Genomic DNA, 21,917 nt, shown 5'->3' with positions numbered 1-21,917 from the left:
ACTCACTGAGCCATAACATAACGTAGTGCAGCTACTGTAAGATTACTAATATCAAAATATACGCAAAAATAGACGCCACTAAATCACGAACGAGCTTTTGACTTAAAGGCCAAGTGACACGTAATAGATTCCCTTCAAACTTGCAAAAATTGAGAAGCTACATATCAAAACCCTATATTCCAAATTTGGAGTTCCACGATTGTTTCTTTGCTGTTTTAATTAAGTTAATAACCAAGCCTATTCCGTAAGATAATGACGTCACGGGGGAACCGCCAATGTTACCGAAACTAGATAGGCCTAATATGCTAACCGAGATCAAAGCCGTAAACAATACGTCACGGACAGTAAACAAAATATCATATGAGAATGGGTGCACAACAGTACAAGAAAGTTTCGTGTTCGTCAAACACTGTATACAGCGATAGCTTAGTACCAGTGCACTCAGCCAGCCTAGCTGCCTAAGTAAAGATTGGCTTGGACCTTCGAGCGAATCTTATGTGTGCAGTGCGCACTTCACTAGTTAAAGTTTCGTTCCTATCGCCTATCCACGCAACTTGGACTTGGAACACCAACAGCTCCCCGTCTGCAAGGCAATGCCGTTCCTTCTATATTTGAAGAAAGTATTTTCAAAACTCGAGAAGATATAGAAACAAGTAGACCAGTAGTTGCGAAGCTGGATCGGAAATAAGTAAGTGTATATTCTGGCCTAGGTCTACTACAAGGACTAACTTAGTATTATTACTAACTTACAGTAGGCTCATTCTTATAATTTCGTTCATTTAGTTAGGCCCTTAATTAGGTATGGTGACGATCAAGTTAGGCGTAGGCTAGAGTTTACTAAAGCATTTGATCAGTGGTACATCGTGAAGAATCCAGAATGACAAGCATCAGATGTTTACATGTCATTTTGCCCAATAATGTGCTCCCACCTATCTTCATTCTCAGAGTCATAGCTTATATGTTGCACAGTAAATGACATCCTTATATTTTGCCATTTTTGGTGGTAGGGCTGCAATTTTTGTTACAAGAGAAAACGCTTGTGACAAGTGCTTTCAAACAAATCAAACTGCTTTCTTTAATGAACTTTCATAACTTCCTTGTTATTTTCTTTCCCAATTTTCACTACTTAGATTAAACTAAAAGCTGTACCCCGACCAACTGCAGTGAAAATACAAGGCAGGATTCTGCAGAATGTACATCTCCATCTAAAGGTAGCATGATCTTATATACATGTGCTTGTAATTACCAAAAACCAGTTGGAAAATGGGGGAGGGGAGGGTGGTGACAGGCATTAAAGATTTAAGTAGTCAGTTTTGAACGGGATACAAGGAATCTCCACCAGTAAAACATCGAGGCATGTATATGGGGGGCAAGCTACCAGACAAAAAGGAGGCAGTATTATTACGCCCGAAAGGTCCCCATAAATAGGCATAAATATAGTGATGGATGGGGGGGGGGGGTGGGGCCGGAAATGTGGTGGTGAAGTGTAAGCTAGGGTAATGAAAGGAAGAATTGAAAACTTTCATACATATATAGAGTATTCTATAGCAGAAGTGAGTACAGGGGCCAAAATTTTAGAAACAGTACTTGTTGAAAGCAAAATAGCAATTAAAACTGCACATCGAGGCAAGCTGACTAGGGGATAACATACATTGTATTTATCCATCATATCCGCCTGCCTGACGAGAGTGGTTGAGGAGGCTATACCTGATGGCTTCACATGAAAATATATAGGCTACATCTATAGTTACTGAGAGAAGGGAGATTACATTGTAGTTATACTATATGAAACCAAGCTGAAGTCATTTGCAATCCTCATGGTGTGAGTGGCCCATATTTTTGCAGCCACATAAAGTAGGAGGATATGCTCTCCTTGAGAAAAGATAAGTGAACCATCTAGGCAGCTAACCCCTGTCCAAGAGCAGCCTACTGTATGTGTGTGGTATAATAAGCGTTTATTCTAATTTTCAGTGCATATAACACATGTAGAAGTCCAGTGTTCACTGGTCCCCCTACCACCATTGAAGTTGCTGACTGGACCAACAGAGACAAGAACACCATCAAAGCAACCAGGGCCATCTCACAATGGTGATGATGGTCCGTTTGCTGCTGTGGCATCCTCATCGGGATACACCGAAAAACCGCCAGGTAACCCGGACTACACTCCATCAGTTCACTCATCTGATGAATCTGAACAAGACAAAGATGATGCTTCAAGGTAATTTTTAAGATTGATAGTAGATTAGTCTGGAAAATCAATTGGCGCTATCACTTTCTGGAAAGAGGATCATTATTAATTTTTGACACCAACACTGTGGGGCAGTCTGGAATGTGTGGTGAGGCCATCAGTCTTTACTTCAATTAGCGTATACATACTGTATCTGGTAGAGTTGTCACAGCTGTATGTGAACAAGAAATAAAGGCACAAACAAGTAGCTGGATTTAACAGAGTATGTTATATCTTCACTTGGCTGGATATCTGCTACTGAATACAAATGGTGAAAGTTGCATCTTATACACTCTTTTACCATGGATTACAAGAGGATGGGACAGGATGTTACTCTGTCTACATGACCACACATCCTGCTGAAGATTACATAATCCATAATATTAGGTGCACAAACAGTTGTAGGGTTTTGTTGTAATCAGTAAAAATATATTGGAATTGTTCAGGCACAAGTTGTCAAGTAAAACCTGACCCATGTATCAACACCAATCGAGGTGTATCAACTGTCGCCTTAGTTGGGCATCCAAAGACTTGACTGACAACTGTGCATTGTGCCATGACTATTGACCGAAATGGAGTGATTGGAATGTCTCTTTCTAAACGGTGTGTTTTTTTGAACTATTATTATATTATTCTTCATATCTTTACTATTCTACAGATTACGTATGGAAACTTTTTGACTGCTTGCACAACTTCTGCAAAAGTGGAACTCTGGGAGAGGAGTGTCCTGTTCCTGTTAGAAAAAAGCCACCACCACTTTTAAGCTCCTATGTTCATCCGAACAATGAGGATGCCATAAAGCAACACCGAAGCAGATTTCAAAAGCTTTGCTGAAGTGGTTGATGGCCTCCCAATTTCTAATTTTGTTTTATTGAAGTGGGGAGCAATCGACTCTGTGAATCGTCTGTTCACATGATGTTTTGGCACAGCTGCAGAGCAGTGTTAATTAACAGGTCGATACCAACCTTTAGGGAAGTTGCTAAAGTCTTACATTAAAGTTTTACTTACATCTGGTTTCCATTGTAACGAACTAAATGATAACATTATATTTAAACAAAAGTTCCAATGACAAGTATTCCTCTATAGAGGGCTTAGACTTCAATTTCATGCTGACTTAATATTTGGTGTTTCAAACAGTTGCCAATTTTTTGTTTTTCTCGAAATGAATTAACAGAATTTTGCTGTTTGATCCCCGCATGGGATAAAATGTGATTTTGAAAATGTAAAATTTCTTCATCCAAGATTGTAGTTAATACCATGAACCAGAAAAATGTATGCTGGAATTCCAAAATGTTCACAATTCAGCCACAAAACAGACAGGACTGAACGCTGTTTCATTAAACTTTGCAGAAATGATAGTTTGACTTGGCATACAAAGTCCACATTCTCACAGTCTTGGTAATTTAAACCCCTCATACTGTTCAGATGGAAAAGCTGCTGGAATCCTCCTTACTGCACAGGATGGGAGAACAACACGAACCTCCTTACCTAAAAACTGCCAGCACATCCGTACAAGTTGTCTGTATGCTGTCTGTATTTCCTGTAAAATAATCATATGAAAACCAGCTATGAAAGATGAAGACACACAAAAGCTTAGTAGCCATCTGGGGACGTCAATTTTAAAATAAATCTCCATATGATTTTCAGAATTTTGATTGGCCCCTAAATCTGCCTCCCCTAAAGTTTCAGGCCTAGCTATGCAATTTACACAAACTGATCATTGAATCTCGGTGACTAAAATTTGTAAATGGATCATGCCCAAGCATGGTGGACATTTTTTTGTGTGGCATTGGTTCTGTGGTCAGTGTAAATGACTACTATGTCAGTCAGCATGATAAGGGTTAACCTCAAGGACATTGCACCAGTTTTTGTTTTTGCACAAATGTCCTTATCAGAAGCAGGTTTCGAACATGTTGCACACATTTTCTTGATCTAATCTATATCTTAATGTAATTCCCTTCACAACAAAAGTAAACTATGAATACAAGCACACCCTCTGTGTTGTTACACCATTCAACAGCAGGTCAGAGCAATGAATAAAGGTATACAAGTATTACAACATATATAATGTATTCTCTACTTACTCAAGGATGCTCTTTTCCTGTGCATGGTCACCATACTGTTGACGGTACACGTAGTAGGCTGTCTGTAGCACCCATGGGTTCAGGCACACAGCTTCAAATCCTGGGTGTAAGGTGATGCATGCAGCACCTTCTTCATCCATCACATTCCTTACTTTTTCTATTTCCCTGCAGCATCTACACTCCCTTGCTGTAGGCATCACAGCACACTGGCCACAATGACACCTGTAAACAATGCAAACCAGTTCAAATGAATGATAAAGAGCTAAAACTCTGAAGGGCTGTCTACAATTGAAGCCCCTTATAATTGAAGGAGGGGGTGGCCTCTTTTTAGAGTTCTTGCCTCTGTTGGGACATTGCTGGAAAGGAAAATAAAACAGGCCGATGTTGCCTCGTTTGCAACTCTTTTTCCCACTTCTGAATCCATTCCCTAGATTCAGAAAATCTGGTTATGAAATAAGCTTAAGCGGAAATGACGAAAGGCTGATGTGAGGTGCCACCTTGTCCCTCCCCACCCTTTCCCTGATTTGTGGTAACTTTACTAATTTGCCACTACAATTGCACTAGGAAATTAATAATAGACCACCTCTTAATTTGTTGCGCATTCTTCCAATTGGCTCATTCAATCTACTAACCAAATGAAATATGTCAGTGTGACATGTTCCTGGGGCATGTGCTACCACAACTTTTAAGGAAAATAGTAACATCCTTAACTTAACTCGACCGCACTCTCATGTTAATTTTGCTGCCCCATCAACAACTTGGCTAGCTAAGAGTATGAGCAAAGTTAGGAAACATTTATCGGTTCTAGGCCAAACTAGTGACACAACTATCCTATATACAGTATTGTACGCTAGGCGTTACGTTAGCATTGTGTTCCGTCAAAACGATCAATTTCGACATCGCTGTCCGATGTCGCTTCCTCTTCGCTGGTCTCCGGTTCGAACATGTAGGGAAAAACTTCCCCACGATCGTCGACCATGTCCTCCATTTCCCTGCCTTCTTTGCTATCGTTATATGAATACTAGTTTAGTTTAGTTTAGTTTAGTTTAGTAGAAACAGGGATCAGGAGGGACATTAAGTCCCCATCAAGGACTCTATAGAGAGAGAAAAAAACTGAAGACACAGACACTCAGACCCGATTACAATGCTTAAAGTGCTTGTCCAAAGCATTCTTAAACCCATTCACACTACTTGCAAGTACAACTTTCTCAGGCAAACCATTCCACTCATTCACAACCCTATTAGAAAAAAAGTTATGCCGAATATTAATCCTACTATGCGACTTTTGGAGTTTAAGACAATGACCTCTAGTACAACTACTGTTAGCAAACAAGAAAAAATCGGTAAAGGATAAATTGTCGAAATCATACACAATCTTGAAAACCTGGATCAAGTCCCCACGTAACCTTCTAAGCTCCAGTGTTGTGAGATTCAACAGTTGTAACCGCCTATAATAAGGAACCCCCTTTAAGGAACTAATCATCCTAGTAGCCCTCCTCTGGACCCTTTCAAGTACTTCCTTATCCTTAGCAAAGTAAGGGTTCCAAGCCTGCACAGCATACTCCACATGAGGCCTAACCAACTGCTTATAAAGCCTAACTACGATGTCCTCTTTCAGAAAACTGAAGTTCCTCTTGATCATACCTAAAACCCTATTACCTCTTTTAGCAGCTTCAAGACAATGTTTAGAAGGTTGCAGAGATGAGTCAATGTAGATACCTAGGTCTCTTTCAACAGAGACCTCCTGTAACTCCACAACATTAAGATTGTATGTAAACTTTTGGTTACTACTACCAATGTGCATTACCTTACATTTATCAATATTAAAAAGCATTTGCCACCCCTGAGACCAGGAAAAAATCTTATCCAAATCCGCTTGAAATTTCTCAGAATCGCTTTTGGAAGAGACCTCAGAATACAATTTGGTGTCATCAGTAAACTTCGTAGCTTTACACATAATATCTCCGTCGATGTCATTTATATAGGCAACAAACAACAAGGGACCTAATACAGACCCTTGTGGAACGCCACTAGTAACGTTCTGCCAAGAAGAAGCACAGCCTTTAATTACCACCCTCTGTTCCCTATTACCAAGCCAATTCCCGATCCAAGACAGTAAATTCCCTATGACACCCATGCTCTTCAGCCTAAGTAAAAGACGCTGGTGGGGAACTTTATCAAAGGCCTTCTGGAAATCCAGGAACACAACATTTACAGACCTCTGCCTATTAAGTGAACTTGTTACATCTTCCATAAACTCAAGGATATTAGTGAGACAAGACCTTTTTTGACAAAAGCCATGTTGAGACTCTCTGATCAAAGACTGACTGCTGAAGTGACAGACCATAGACCTTTTAACAATAGACTCCATTACTACACTAGTGAGACTAACGGACCTATAATTACAGGGCTTAGACTTATCACCCTTCTTGAAAATTGGGGTAATATTAGCACACCTCCAGTCCCTAGGAACATAACCCTCATCCATAAATTTACTAAAAACCAACGAGAGTGGAACGCAGAAATGGTGTGCAAAAGTCTTCAACAAATACGAATGGATTGCATCCGGTCCAGAAGCTTTAGAAACATTTAGACGAAGCAGCTCCTTCAAGACAACCTCATCCGAAAATAAGACCGTATCCAGTTTAGGCCTATCACTGCCCCCCCCCCCCCCTGAAAATCTGGAATACTACTCGCATCTTCCCTTGTGAAAACCGACACAAAATAGTTGTTCAAAAGATCTGCAAGATCCTGACTATCAGTAACTATATTGTCAGCCTGTGGTGCCCTAAGAGAAACAATTGCATCTTTAACTTTCTGCTTTGACCTGACATAAGAAAAGAAGGCTTTTGGGAAATCCTTAATTTTAGGGCAATGCTTGTTTCGAAATTCAATTTTGCATCAGAGACTAAGCATTCTACCTTCAGCTGATGAATTTTAAACTTGGCCAAAAGAGATTCAGATTTAGTCTCCTTAACAACTTCCACATTCTACGTTTTTGCCTAATTGCACATCTAACTTTCTTATTCATCCAGTGAGGCATACTGCTTTTACGACGACGATTCTTCCACGGAACATGATTTTCCATAATGACCTTTAATTTATCAGCAAACCAAATCCAAGACTGAGAAGAACTCATATCTCTAAACAAATTAAACCAATCTGTACCCTTTTGTAAAGTTTCAATTGCCTCTGTATCTGATCTCGTAAAATCAGGGACTTTTTCATTGCTAACAGAATTTACGACTTTGCAAACAACATCAAAAGCTAGTATATCATGATCACTAGTTCCTAGTTTTCCTAGACCCGTCAAATCAGCAACATTGCTTGTATTAAAACTCAAAACAAGATCCAGGATGTTATCCCCCCTAGTAGGGAAAGTAACATGTTGATGTAAAAAGCAATCTTCCACAACATCTAGAAAATTACTACCCTTCCTACTACTAGAACCATCTATCCAATTAATGTCAGGAAAATTAAAGTCACCCATTATATCAACATCACCTTTGGCAGCCTTTCTAATTGAATCAAACAGCATGACATCATTATCATCGCTGCTGTTAGGACAGCGGTAAACAACATCCACAGTGATAACGTCCCTGGACCTCTTGGAGTTGTTGGTGGACAACTCGCACCAGACAGAATTAACAAAAGCCCCTTGCAACTGATATTTCTCAACACTTACAATGTCATCCCTAATATACAGTAAAAGTCCCCACCAACCCCATTATGAGTATCCCTTCTGTCCTGACGATACACAACATACCCCGGGTGAGAAACCTCAGCACTATCAATGTCCTCCCTTAACCAAGATTCGGTGATACCAAACACATCCGGTTTCAGATCCTCAAGAAGTACAGTAAATTCAGCTAAATTTTTACGAATACTGCTAGCATTGGTAAAGACAATCTTCATTTTATCCCTGAAACTATGTACCTTAGAATGCCTCCTAAAGTTAGAACTATGACTATCACTTTTCTTCCTTTCAAAACGCTATAATCGCCTCCACTAGGAACATAATCCTTATCAAAAATTATTCCTGACCTCATCGCCCCCCAATTTAGTTTAAACATAGCTGTTCAACAGAGTAATTCACCATCCTACCAAACAACGAGGCCCCAGTATTAGCTAGGTGCAAACCATCCCCTGGCGAACAAATCCCTTCTACCCTGGAAAGATGACCAAATGTCAACAAATGTGAAGCCGAAGTCGGCACACAGTCTATACAATAAACCATTCAAAGTTACAATCTTATCTGACAGGACCTTGTTGTCAAATCTTGGCAACAAACTACATATGACAACTTTAGCCCGAGTTGATGCTAGTCGACACTTCAACTCGTGGTACCTAGACTGAATAATGTTTTGTGACTCCTTCTGCACATTATTGGTGCCTACCTGGACCACAACCACCTCCTCATCTGACACGATTTTGTTAACCCGTTTACTGACATCCTGGATTTTAGCACCTGGCAAACATACCCAAACCCTTTTTGCTTTATCCGCACTGCAGAACTCTCGGTCTACATACCGTACTAGTGAATCCCCACACAATACCATTCTTGCTTTCGACTTCTCCTGTCCCCACTGACCGCTGTTAACAACCACACTACCATCTTCTATCACATCACAATCACCACGCACTTCGTCCACTACTAGCCACTCACTATTTCCCTCCTGGGAGACTTCATTCCCATCATCAACATCACGCAACTCCTCCACAGGTAAAACGTCAAATCCATTACAAGTTGGAACAACCTCGCAACAATCCCTATCAGCAACTGCACTGTGTGTCAATGCCACCGGCAGCCATTTCGCGATATGTATAAGCTATGCTGTTTATGCTGTGCTGTGTATATATGCGTACTATATTGTGTGTACAGAAACTGTATGTGGTAGCAAGAAGCAGTTCCATGCGACGATATCATGCACTTTCGACTTGGTAAACAAATGACGTCATTTGTTCCGACTTTCCCTTAACGAGTCAATCTAGCCGATTTTTGCGGAGTTTATGTTGCTTGATAGGAAGAAAATGCAAGGAATTTATGGAAAAACAAGTCATTAGATGTTTTGTTGATTGTCTTATGTATCAATTTTTGATTTTTCATCTTAATCCAAATCTTAACTTTCTTGTAACAGACTGCTGAAAAAGGTAATATTTTCGAGAAGTTTGAGATTTCTACATACCCAATGCACTTCGCAGAACATATACAGTTTGCACTCTTCTGCGCTCCCCCCCCCCCCCCGTGACGTCACTGAGTCTATAACGTAATAGTAATTTTTACCGATTTCTACCCCTTTGGAGACGGAAAAAAAATCGCGGTGTTGGGTTCTTCTTAATGTAAGAATTGTTAAGTTTAATATTATGTAAAGTCAAGTCTACGTGTCACTTGACCTTTAATCACGGTACTGTAATATTATGTAGACTAGTTTCGTTTCTGCGACTATAGGTTTTACAATATCCGAAGTACACTCATTTATCTGGTATGCGAAACCTTACTGATTGAAAAGCCGTTTCTCGGTAAACAAATTCTAAAATCTTAACCCCTTTGATTTCCATTGAATTTTGAACTTACAATGTAAATACAATCACGACCTTTGCTTCAATTGATTGGCATTTTCTTTTGGAATACATAATTGTATTTTATCACTGAAGCATCACTAAGCAAACGTTGTATTTGCCACCATGAATATATGAAAAAGTTAGTAATCGCAACTGAGTGGCACAGTGTACGTGGCATACCATTCAACTTGGAAGTGTGATTCAAATTTATTTCAAGGAACTATGCTGTGCTATATTAATACCGAAACATAAGAACTGATACTAGAGATTTATAAATCTAACATGGATTAACGGATTGACAGATATCGTGGAAATTGGCAGAATTGATGAAGAAAGTTTAAAACTATCTTTCCCAAAAGTCTACTCCTTTTGATCATCATGTATCTACTACCTGGATAACGGATACAGAATAATACAGACTTTGTCACCAGAAACACAAAATGTTCATATCGCCAAGCAACAATCCAGTATAAAATTGTCGTTGTAAATTGTTGAAAAAAACTTATATCATTCATTTAGTACCAGGTTGAACGATTCAAGAAAAATGGAATTCTCTGGTTGGAAAAGAGCATTTGACATATATGTTCTGGTTACTCTATTACGTTTCCTTGCATCAGTGAATGGTATGTTTTCTATTGAAATCGCCCCATTAAGAGAATACGTCAATCAGTGCTAAACCCCTAATACTACCAAAATGACTAGTTTACTGGCATCTTTAAATTAAACAATGTCACTATTTAATCCAAGTTTATGTCGTCATATTGATTCTAACGCATACTTTTAAGTATTTATAACAGCTGATCATACTGGTTAGGCCATTTCTAATTCCTCTATGTTCCCCAGCCGCCCCCACCCCTCTCCTCCATTATCAATCGTAAAGCAATCGTACTGTCAATACGAACAATATTCATAACCTGTATATCTGTGGAACTAACATGAAGACTTTCATACTGCTCAAATTGTCAGTTCGAAGGCTCTTAAGCCGGAAATAATACAATATAGAACACACTTGTCCTTACGCGGTGACTGTTAAAAATTGCGTGTATTATGCATTTCGACAAGAGAACCTCATATAACAATTCTTTTAAAGAGTTCCTCTAACTTAAAATAAGTATTGTTTTATATTTTTTCTTACACTCGCAGGAAACCTTTGCTTACCTCACGTTAGTGGCTCTTGCGGAGAGAGTGTCTTACTACCTTGTGACTTTGATCCAAACTTTGAAGGCGTGTATTGGTTTGATGAATCTGATGGTGAAGAACCATTGATTAGATTAGAGAATGGTTATAAGTCTGGTAGAGGTTACCAAAGTCACGAATATGACGTATTACAAAATGGATCACTCGTTATAAAGAACACTCAATTCACTAATAACCAGCAATATAAAGTAATCCTACTCAACTCGGAATTTAGAGATGAAACATTCACGGTGGACTTCTCTGTTACTGGTGAGTAGGCAAGCTCAACTGATTACTGCATACACGAACGGACAAAAATAGACCTGCGTGAACTTTAAAAAATATATCAATTTGATATTAATATGACATATTTGAAGGCTGGAGAATATTTGATTTTGGCGCTATCATATTTTGTATAACATTAAATCAATGAAGCAAATAAAAAAGCTAAAGAAGAATTTATATTAAAAACATTTCTATGATTTTTTAAGATGACCTATTTCAATATTGAGAAAGTTGGACATTGTGGTATCATACTCGTGTAATAGCGATACAATCTTACGAAATAAACAAGTTTTTCAAGTAGAAAACTAAAGCAATAACATCCAAGTTGATGTAACTTTTAAATCTGAAATGGAACGTTCTGTACGGTAACTACGCGTGTATTTCCCCAGCTTTGCGTACTGCACTCGTAGACACCGCAGCTGTATTCCGTTCGTGTAAGTCAAATTTTGTCGACCAAATTTTGCGAGCGCCATTTTATAGTCTCAACGAAACCAATTAAATTTATAAAAGTAACTAGGAAACGTCTTTGCTATATTCTCTGACTTTTCCACAGATAATTTCACAATTATTTATCGGAATTGAAATTCGTTAAAATCAACACATTCATGAAGGTGATGATGTTTTTCCTAGCTTGACTTATGACATTTGCAATGGTAAACCTGTTTCTTTCTGGTTGAATTTGATCACAATAACGGGGAAATTTCATAGTTTTGAGCAACCGTACTACATCACAGAGCAAAATAAAAGATACTTATAACCCTTTTTTTGTACTTCTGCATTGTTGAGCCTTAACTTAACAAGACCAAATTTTTCTTAACTATACATTTTTTCATTCTACTTGATTTTTCAGAGAATTGTCCTTCTAGAGTGACTGGACGCTTGAATACAAAGGGTGTGATAAGTTGTTGCTTCAACCCAGAAAATGAAGGGGTGTATTGGTTTGAAGAGCACGACGATATTGAACCACTGATTAGATCTGAGGGTGGGGAAAAATTCGGGCGAGGATATGACAGTCACGAATATGATATGTTGCCAAACGGATCACTAGTTATTCAAAATGTTCGGCACACGCATGAACAGATATATAAAGTGATCTTACTCGACACTGAATTTCGCGAAAAGACAATTTTCGTTGATTTTTCTGTTACTGGTGAGTCACTAAAATCAATACTTTACATTTTCGCACTGACCACTGAAAGCTACAGATAATAGCCAACGTAGCTCAGTGAATGTTTTACCACAAAACTTCTTTCCCTTGGTTCATCGAATGGTATTTTTTCTTTGAAATCGCCATATGAAGAAATACGTCAATCAGTGCTAAACCCTAATTTTACCAACATGACGAGTAAACTGGCATATTTAAATTTAACAATGCCACCAATTAATCCAAATCTTTCTCACCAAATTGATACTAAGGCATACTTTTAAGTAATTGTCCTCACTCCGTGACTGTTTAAAAGGGCGTGTATTATGCATTTCGATAAGAGAACCTCACTTCAGAATTCTAACAATGAGTTCCTCTAACTTAAAATAAATATTGTTTTAATTTTTACTCTTACACTCGCAGGAAACCTTTGCTCACCTCACGTTATTGGCTCTTGCGGAGAGAGTGTCATGCTACCTTGTGACTTTGATCCAAACTTTGAAGGCGTGTATTGGTTTGATGAATCTGATGGTGAAGAACCATTGATTTTATTAGAGAATGGTTATACGGATGGTAGAGGTTATGACAGTCAAGAATATGATATGTTGCCGAACGGATCACTAGTTATTAAAAATGTTCAGCACACGCATGAACAGATATATAAAGTGATCATACTCGACAATGAATTTCACGAAAATACGTTTTTCGTAAATCTTTCTGTCATTGGTGAGTCACTAAAATCGATATTTTACATTTTGGTACTGTCCACTGAAAGCTACAGATAATAGCCAGCGTAGCTCAGTGAATGTTTTACCACAAAACTAAATACAATTGTTTATATGGACAAGGTCCAGACCAACAGAATTAAGAATAAGTGTCACAAGATATGTTAAAAGGATCAACACATTAATTATTATCCTCCCATTTCACCGCAGTTTTTTTCTGATTATAATTGTTGGATTTTCCTTATAATTGACCTTATTGTCACCCTTTTATAATAGATTAACTGAGTATCTTTATTTAATCTTTCTACTTTATCAATTACAACTCTAGATTTTCATTTTCAAATAGAGGTAACTATGATTTTAACCTTACTGTATATTTTCATTCTGACCATCAGAATGTCCATCTCCTCAGAAAGGCCTCCTTGGAGAACCGAGCATTATCATTTGTCATTTCAATACTGACTTTAAAAGAGTTTCTTGGATTGTTGAAAATTCTGAAAATGATCCTCTGATTCAACGAGAAGGTTCGACCATCTCTGGGCCTGGTTTCACAGACGACAAGTACGACGTATCCAACACTGGATCACTTATTATACGCCGAGTTTCCGAAGAAAACAACGCCAGATACAAAGTGATTTTGGTTGATGTGAATAATAAATCATTTACTTACCAAATAGACTTTGAAGCAGGTAAACTTTGAATTAAGTTGTATGTTGTTGTATGTTGTTACGCCATAGTCATTTGTAATGCTGCATTATCACAATAAGGTATGGGGGAAACGAATGTCACACGAAGTGGCGTTATGTGTTGATCTATGATAGACGTTGCGTTGAATAATCAATAATCAGCAGTTATATTACGACGCTTAAGCGACCACGAAATGTGGGAGAAACCCGCAGAGATTATGGATTACAACTTGCACGTCGTCTGGCTCCCAATTTAACAATTTAACTCAAATTTTGAATATTTTCAATTTACAAGTCATGTCAGATGGGAAAGCCGTAGATTCCTCTTGGATGAAAAGCCCACCTTAATATATGACCCGGCCGGGAATCGAACCCCGAACTTTCCTATTGCTAAGCCTCATTGCTTCAATTGCCACCACCTTTATCCAATCGGCCACAGCACCGATATTGCTTCCATCCATGCACCCAACATTACAAATATTTGCCAAGACCTTTTCCTTTTTTTCACATTAGAAACACTTTGCACCAACTTGCCTCAGCCTAACCACGGCACAGTTAAACAAACTGCCATGTTAGCTGAGTATAACTGTGAGGAAGGTTTCCAATTGAATAATAATGCACTTGTTAAGTGTATTTTGAATGAAGCAACGGCCACTTATCATTGGTCTGGCCCGATTCCGGAATGTGTCAGAGACATTGTTACAACCACTCCTGTAGCAATCACAACTGTAGCAACCACTCCAAAGACGACAACGACGAAGATGAAGATATATAGTTCTACTACAGGTAGTATTACTACGAACACGCCTAGGCCGACATTTAATGACAAGAATGTACACAGGAATACTATAGGGAGTAAAACAGATAAGGTTCATCCTACAAATAAAAAAGGTAAGCAAATGTCAAGATCCCATCCAACCGGAAGCTTGTCAAGAAATGTTTTTTTATGACATCGTATTTAATATAAACATATAATCATCAAGTTAATTGAAAGTCATGACGGCACATTTGCTTCAATATTTTGTTTTATTTACGAATGGGATTTATTCAATGCCAATGAGTGTTTCTCTTTACCGGAAAAAAAGCTAACACACACAGAAGTCCATGAAGAAATATTATATATTTCAATTGTACAGATTTCCAGTTATTGTAATGCCAAATGCACCAACTATAGTTTTGTCGACATACTTGTAAGTTCATTCATTATGATAGTTTTACCGTCTCTTGATAAATAAATTACATTGTGTAAATATAAAAGCTTGCTAACAACTAGTAACGTCTTTAAAGAACAACATCTAAACATTTGTTGAATTTTACCAACAGGTGGATCAAATGGCAGTCATTTGCGAGTACACCTTGCTGTCATCACGTTAGCAACCATTACGTCCTTCCTTTTCTTAAATACATGACAGAATTGTGAGATGTAAAGCATGACCAAAATCATCTGCGGTTGTATTATTGTTCCTCCTACCATCTTCGAGAATATAATTAGTGACTTGGAACACTGAATCGGATAGGATAGTGTTGAGACGGGTTTGTAGTAAGGATTAATTAGTAACCCATTGTGCCTTTTGCTTTCTCCAGCTTTTATTAGTATTCACTTTGCATTTGTATTAATAATCATGTTATAGTAGACTCTCCAAAAATGAAATTTAATTAATTAATTAATTAATCGTATACCCTTACCCAGGCTTAAATTCATAAATTGGCTCTGTTCATTTTGTAAGCACTTTGGATTTGTTATACAAGTCATGTACCATAAAGTATGTGTTGTTTCTTTGTATGTTTAGAATACCCAAATCGAGACTTTGAATATTGGTAACAAGTAATTTCGTATTCGTATTATTGAACCCTTGGGGAGAAACTTTCCTTAAGTTGATAAAACAAAATTCTTGACCCAAAATCATCCCGACCACTAGAATCTTGTGCGACGCTAATCCGTAATATAAACTGCTAAATATCATTCAGGTTAACTTACCGTGTTTTTGTTTTTCATTTTTTATATTTCAAACGTTATCTAAATTAGGAAAGTTGTAGTACATTTTATGTGTATATGTCTTATCTTCAGGCATTGGTGGTATATGACATTTATGTTCTCGTTTCATGGCTAGTATAATGGAAAATGGAAACTTGCCAAAATTTGCAATTTCACGTTCTTAGGTTAGCCTCTGTGGTGAAAGCTTTTCTCGGAAAATATTTAAGCTGGACAATTTTAAAGAATAGTTATTAATTCCAATCGCAACCGAAAGATAAGTTTCCAGGTCGTTTTTTTTTTGTCATTAACTAACTGTTCCATTTAATTTAGGTTTTATGAATGTGTATATATATATATATAAAATTATATGTATTTCTGCTTTTAACAATAGTCAATTTATATGATGTCTTTGAGACATCCTGTACATATCATATGGCTTTGTATATAAATAATACACCAATACTTTGAAATTTACTTGAAATTTTTGTCAACTTGTCATCTTTAAATTTTATGAATTATCATTAATTAATATTTTAATCATCATGACATGCATGTTAATAAATAGCTTTGACTCGATTGATTTCCGCTTCTTGTTATACAATGTAATGAAAGCTGGAAGATAATGCAAACACACAAACTCAATTATAAGTATTCTTATATAGAGGTAAACATTTCCAGAACCTTGAGAAAGAACCTAACATGTAAATGATATTTATCAGCATGCTCACTGTAAAACACTTAAGACAGCTTGCTATAATGTTGTGGTAGATGTTACCCCATTCCACATTCAATAATACCAGACTTCTGTTGAGCTATTTTGTATCTTAAATCCAAAACAAAAATCCAAAATAATTGAGTTATTTTGTATATCAAACCGGCATTTCTCATCCCAACACAATAACGTATCCATAGAATGGGAGATTGAATTCGTAGTTCCATATGTTGTCTTCATTATATATATATATATATAGAAATTATGTAAGGGTGCAACCACCTTTTCTTGTAGAGTGAGCGTGGGAGGGGGTGGAATAATATGATAATTCGTTAGTTGAGGGTCTAAATGAATTAAGGATCTTTGACTTAAAATGGTATCATATTTTGAAACAATGTTGAAGACGCTTCGACTATTTCTTGGTGTATCGCACAGACGTATTTACGAGCCCCCACCCCCCCCCCCTCCTTGTGAGTTCTTCCTGACCTAGCTAAAGAAGAATGTCCAGAATAAAATAAGTGGGGGCAGTGTCGGTTATGGTTAAATTTTATTGTCTTCATCGAAACGTGTGTTTCAAAGTCTAATATTTCTATTACTCAATATTAAAAGAAGGGTCATCGGCCGTTCAGAAGAACTCAAACTACCACTTCCCTTTGCGAAGTAAAAGTCTTGTTTTCGTTCTACAAACAAGACTTTTGAAACTATATATAACGATAGTGAAGCCTACGAGTGCAGCCTCCAAGTGTCCTCATTGTCTCCATTTTTTTTTTCTTATGGTGCACTTATCAAGTCTTTACTTAACGACCGCAATGGTTTTATACAGTGTTTGTGATAGTTTGAGCTTTTGAAGGTTGGTTTCAATAGTTAACAGCAATGCACGTTAAGAATAACGCTAATGTCAACTTGGGAACGAGATTTTATATTCCCTATAGGTGTATACATGTGTCACCAATTACACAGCCGTGAATCACTGCAAGCACTGAACCGAAACTGAAATCACGCGACCTTTACACTTAAATTTTTTCAAGCAGAGTTAATCAAACAATCAACAAATATGGACAACATATTCCATGGCGATGACTCCAGTGAACCTCTATATTTGAAGACAAACAAAACTCTGGACCTGATATAAGTAATGCATTTCTCTTTAACCCTTCAAGCAATATGTTGCGTAGGTTTAAAGAACAACAAATTTGACTGAAGTGTTACTAGAGAATCAAGAAAACTGAATCAAGAAAGGCTGGAAATTGTTGACTAACTTTTGGCGACATTTGTTGATTGTTCGATAATATATCGTCAGAACTGAATGTTGATAGCGAGCAAAATAACGACAACCAGTGTTTATTATAATACCTCGTGAAGACATCATTTCTTGATGTAATTCAAGAGTTTCTTTTAATTGGATATACTGAGTAGCATTACTACTAACAACTATAGCAGTTACTGATATAATTTATTTTGACTCTTTTCATTACTAATCTACAAACTGACGCAATGTTTCTCAAAGGACTTTCAACTTTCTTAACACAAAATTCATGTAGATGTCACAATGGCGAAAACAGGAAATACTAGTTGAGGGTACTATGTTTCAACATAAAAACTAGTAGTGGGTATTATGTAACGTTGAAACATCCGCATCATCTTGACATTATTTTGTCCTTAGTTATCTTGACTTCCTATCAATTACTTATGTTTCCGTCTTTCTGAGTATAACAAAACGAAATTATCAAACTGAAAACGAAAATGCCGTTCATCTATAAAGGACTAATACACGGGAGTCTCCCTCATTCAATCCACAATATTGTTGTACAGTAGTTTACGTCATATACGGTATCTTGCGAGGCGCTCTTCAACTATAACATAATGAAAGCCGAGAACAATCCGTTTAACATTTGATCACGAACGTACCATCCGATACTCATAGCTAGTACAGTAACTACTGTTCATGTTCCACAAACCGTGCATCAGTAACTACTGTGCTGTGTTCGCAACACGGTAACATGTGTTACAGGTGGCACAGTAATTACTGCAAAGCTGTTACACGATGAACTACGAATCCGACAGGTGAAAATTTGCAGAAATTAAAAAAATATATATATAAATTTTTATTATTTTATATTTTAAATTTTAAAATTAAATTTTAAGTTTTAAAATTTTAAATTTGCAGTTAGAAAAAACTGTGCCACCTGTAACACATGTTACCGTGTTACGAACACAGCGCAGTAGTTACTGATGTACGGTTGTGGCACATGAACAGTAGCTACTGTATACTAGCTATGAGTATCGGGTGAACGTACACGTTTCCAATCAGCGACTTATTCTGCACAACTGAACATTTTAGTCAATCAATTAATTTGCTCTCTACAAAACTCATATTGATTCGTTGATATGGTTTGATCTAATGTCTTTAATAACTTCTATCCTCTATATATTATCAGCGCCGGTAATCTGGTTATAACATTGCTATGGGTTTTTCGTTAAATCTAACTTTAGCCTATACCGGCAATACTGTTAGAGTTGGCTTTCTCGAATTGTCATTTTCATTATTTACTTTTCTTTATTTAGTGATTTGTGAGATTCCTGTTACATTTTTAATTATGAAGGGTACCATTATGATTATATTTCAAAGCCAATCAAGGGTTACATCACACAAGTCCATCGGCATATTTTGATGGACAGATGAGATCTACTGCCGAGTGAAACTGTCAGGTTAAGTTATCTAACAACATAGTACGCAACTCACATTTAAACTATAGTAACATCACAAGGCTCTATTAGAAATTTTAATGAACAACATGAAAGGGCAATTCCCTGCCTAATACGACTTTCATTTGAGAGTATCTCTCTTAGCGTGGTTTCATTTGAGACACAGATTCACTGAACACTAGAAACAAAACTATGTAGAGAACAACAAGAAACATGCAAATAAAATGAAGTAGAGGAAGTATTCAATACAGGGGAACGCAATATAGACAGTAATATCACGAAATATTAAGTGTCATCTTTGTTAGTGTTCTTTGAATTGGCAAGAAATGTCTTTCCTTCGAAAAGACTTTGCATATTAATTATATTTATAGAAATATTGTAACGAAGAACTACATCTTTACTTAATATGCAAATTGATTTTTGGAGCTTGTTAAGTCTTTTTGATACAGTTTGATAGAACACGGAGCTGGTAGTCATTTAGTAAATGGCTCGACTCCCATTGCAATCAAACGTTTTGACTAATTTTCATATCGATATATTATACATTTCAGAGATTCACACAGTTTGCCAGAATAAAGGCAAAATTTTCCAATAAAGCATAACAGGTAAAAAATTAAATATGATTATCAATCAGCATATATCATCAGAGTTGACTTTCATTGTATGACGATGACAACCAGTATCACATATTATATTTACATGTGTATCCAATGTACTGAATTATACCTGTACATTTTTGCTTAGAAGAAGTTTTGTGGATACTTTGGTTTTAAGTTCATTCCCTCGCTTCACTCTTATACATCGTTGTTTATTCGATCTATTGATTGACTGATTGAAACAAGAAAATAAAACACTAGAGTGTAAACGACAGACTTAACAAGATAAAACTAAAATGATGTCTACGCTCAGAAAATAAGCATAAATATAATAAAACTATATGCTCCTTGTTTGCCGTATTTCAATGCACTTACGTACACATTTATACGTAGTGTTTGCGCAATTAAGCCTTTTTATGCAGTCAAACGCAGTTACATACTTAGCCTGTTTACTTCTTGCGTTAACTACCCTATTACCCGAACCTTACCCATACATTCCATTAGTGTGTAGCTTTTAAAATAATCTTGCTTTTAGACCTTATTGAAGAACTATATTATAGTCTAAAGATGCTTCAGAATGCACTATTTTGAAGTTCAAATTGTTTCCTTCAGTATGGAAGACTGTTTATAAGGCGAGTGGGTTTTGTCGTTTCTAGGGCCATATCCATTGCATTTTAATTTGGCCTCTGCTATTCTCAATTCAAATTGAGGCCCTCTATATAGACAACAAATATCTAGGAGCGGCTTTGTTTACAAAAACCTGCATATTAAGGAAAGGGTTTACAAGTAGATATTATGGCTACGTTATTCGACATGTCAGCCGATTGCCCAATCTGCGTTTATGAATACTCTGAAACACCTTCTTCACTCCACCTTTTCAAACGTGCCCATTGTAAGATCTTAAGATTTTTCGTAAATATAGTCGTAATTAACAACAAGCTGATCAATTATTCAGTGAATATCAACTAATAATTTGCACACAACTGTTTTCTACAAAGAGCAGAAAGATTCCTTCACAATCTCCCAGACTCCAAGAGAGTCATAAAAAAAATAAGAAAATAGGACTAACTTACATCCATACATGAAAGCCGCACAATAAGATTCAAGTCTTGATCCTTCTCTTCTTCAAAAATGTATTACAAAAGAATAAAAAAAAAATGATTACAAAACTAAATATCTCTGACAATTGGATATCACAATTCTGTTACGGGCAAAGCAGAGTTACCGCATTCAATCCGGTTGTTGTTTCTAGGTAATGTCTCTAAGTAGGCTATACCTGTGTTGGCAATTCTCCCGAAAACCAGCAAATGACCATATAAGGAAGCGACTCTTGTTTAGAAGTTAAACATGTGACATTCCAATACTGTGAGTTGTTTCTGCGTAGTGTACTTGGAAATCGTCAAGGAATCGATAATGAGTAATATCAATCATTAATGTCAATACAATTGTAGGTAAATCCCAATAAGATCAGTTATGGGAGTTTAGTTACCGATAGTTTGGAGTTAAAGAGACTTGACTAGTTATATTTTGCTGTCTTTGGTCTTAAGCTCAGAGAAGTAGTAGAGCCGTACGTATCTATAGGTGAATAAATCCTGTTTCTATCCTAAATCTACTAATTTCTCACTCCGTGATTGTCTGAATGTGCCTCGTGCTGCATCCCCCGTATTCAACATATATACCTTTGGTAGATCAAGATGTAACGGAACAATTCTTAAAGGAATGTTTTTCATTGCGTTTGTAATGGAATGGAGTAAATGCAGAATTATAAATACACCTGTTTTGTTTCAGAAATAGATATTGTCAAAAACAGGACCTGTGTTAAGTATCATTGAATATAAATATCAAGTAAACTGTCACCCACTAAGCCGTGAGTCATTGTAAGTATTCGAAGTTATCAGGGCTATTTTCCGTCAAGGAAGAGCAAAAAATGATATTATATTATAACTATTTTGAGATCATAATATCTAAGATCATTAAACATGGCATAATTATGTGTAGATACAGAGAGATTATTAATTTCAAAATAGATGCCATGAAAG

General features: G+C 36.9%; 2 protein-coding genes and 1 long non-coding RNA gene across 5 annotated transcripts; 2 read left to right on the top strand and 1 right to left on the bottom strand.

The window, feature by feature from the left end:
* The first annotated feature begins 83 nt into the window (after positions 1-83).
* LOC139974158 (uncharacterized) lies at positions 84-3,602 on the top strand. The gene is made up of 4 exons (XR_011795410.1): positions 84-688; positions 1,131-1,211; positions 1,972-2,218; positions 2,886-3,602. It is a non-coding gene; the product is annotated as an uncharacterized lncRNA (long non-coding RNA).
* On the bottom strand, positions 2,055-9,178 carry LOC139974157 (uncharacterized). The gene is made up of 4 exons (XM_071981101.1): positions 8,842-9,178; positions 4,312-4,533; positions 3,716-3,767; positions 2,055-2,190 (listed from the first exon to the last, which is right to left on the bottom strand). Exons 1-3 carry the CDS (start codon positions 8,868-8,870, stop codon positions 3,716-3,718), a joined length of 303 nt encoding a protein of 100 aa, XP_071837202.1. The 5' UTR covers positions 8,871-9,178; the 3' UTR covers positions 2,055-2,190.
* An 813-nt stretch (positions 9,179-9,991) lies between these two features.
* Positions 9,992-15,329, top strand: LOC139974354 (cell adhesion molecule CEACAM3-like). 3 transcript variants are annotated; one of them, XM_071981425.1, is made up of 7 exons: positions 9,993-10,496; positions 11,017-11,319; positions 12,185-12,484; positions 12,902-13,204; positions 13,599-13,892; positions 14,403-14,780; positions 15,213-15,329. In XM_071981425.1, exons 1-7 carry the CDS (start codon positions 10,418-10,420, stop codon positions 15,296-15,298), a joined length of 1,743 nt encoding a protein of 580 aa, XP_071837526.1. In that variant the 5' UTR covers positions 9,993-10,417; the 3' UTR covers positions 15,299-15,329. The 3 variants fall into 3 exon arrangements, with proteins under 3 accessions (XP_071837529.1, XP_071837526.1, XP_071837528.1); XM_071981428.1 differs by lacking the exon at positions 14,403-14,780 and having other exon boundaries at positions 9,992-10,496; XM_071981427.1 differs by lacking the exon at positions 12,902-13,204 and having other exon boundaries at positions 9,997-10,496.
* Positions 15,330-21,917: the final 6,588 nt, after the last annotated feature.

The sequence above is a fragment of the Apostichopus japonicus genome, chromosome 9, assembly GCF_037975245.1.
Source record: "Apostichopus japonicus isolate 1M-3 chromosome 9, ASM3797524v1, whole genome shotgun sequence".
NCBI lineage: Eukaryota > Metazoa > Echinodermata > Holothuroidea > Aspidochirotida > Stichopodidae > Apostichopus > Apostichopus japonicus.
The sequence above is the reverse complement of the archived record's forward strand: the minus strand, read 5'-3'. Positions and strand labels throughout refer to the sequence as shown.

Bases quoted from the DNA above. Each gene is read 5' to 3' on its own strand.
- LOC139974157 (XM_071981101.1), bottom strand. From the start codon at position 8,870: ATGGTATTGTGTGGGGATTCACTAGTACG. The intron at 4,534-8,841 runs GTATGTAGACCG...CATTGTTTACAG, and splicing joins TGTGGGGATTCACTAGTACG to GTGTCATTGTGGCCAGTGTG. The intron at 3,768-4,311 runs GTAAGTAGAGAA...ATTATTTTACAG, and splicing joins CAGGAAAAGAGCATCCTTGA to GAAATACAGACAGCATACAG.
- LOC139974354 (XM_071981425.1), top strand. From the start codon at position 10,418: ATGGAATTCTCTGGTTGGAAAAGAGCATTTGACATATATGTTCTGGTT. The intron at 10,497-11,016 runs GTATGTTTTCTA...TTACACTCGCAG, and splicing joins TTTCCTTGCATCAGTGAATG to GAAACCTTTGCTTACCTCAC. The intron at 12,485-12,901 runs GTGAGTCACTAA...TTACACTCGCAG, and splicing joins CGTTGATTTTTCTGTTACTG to GAAACCTTTGCTCACCTCAC.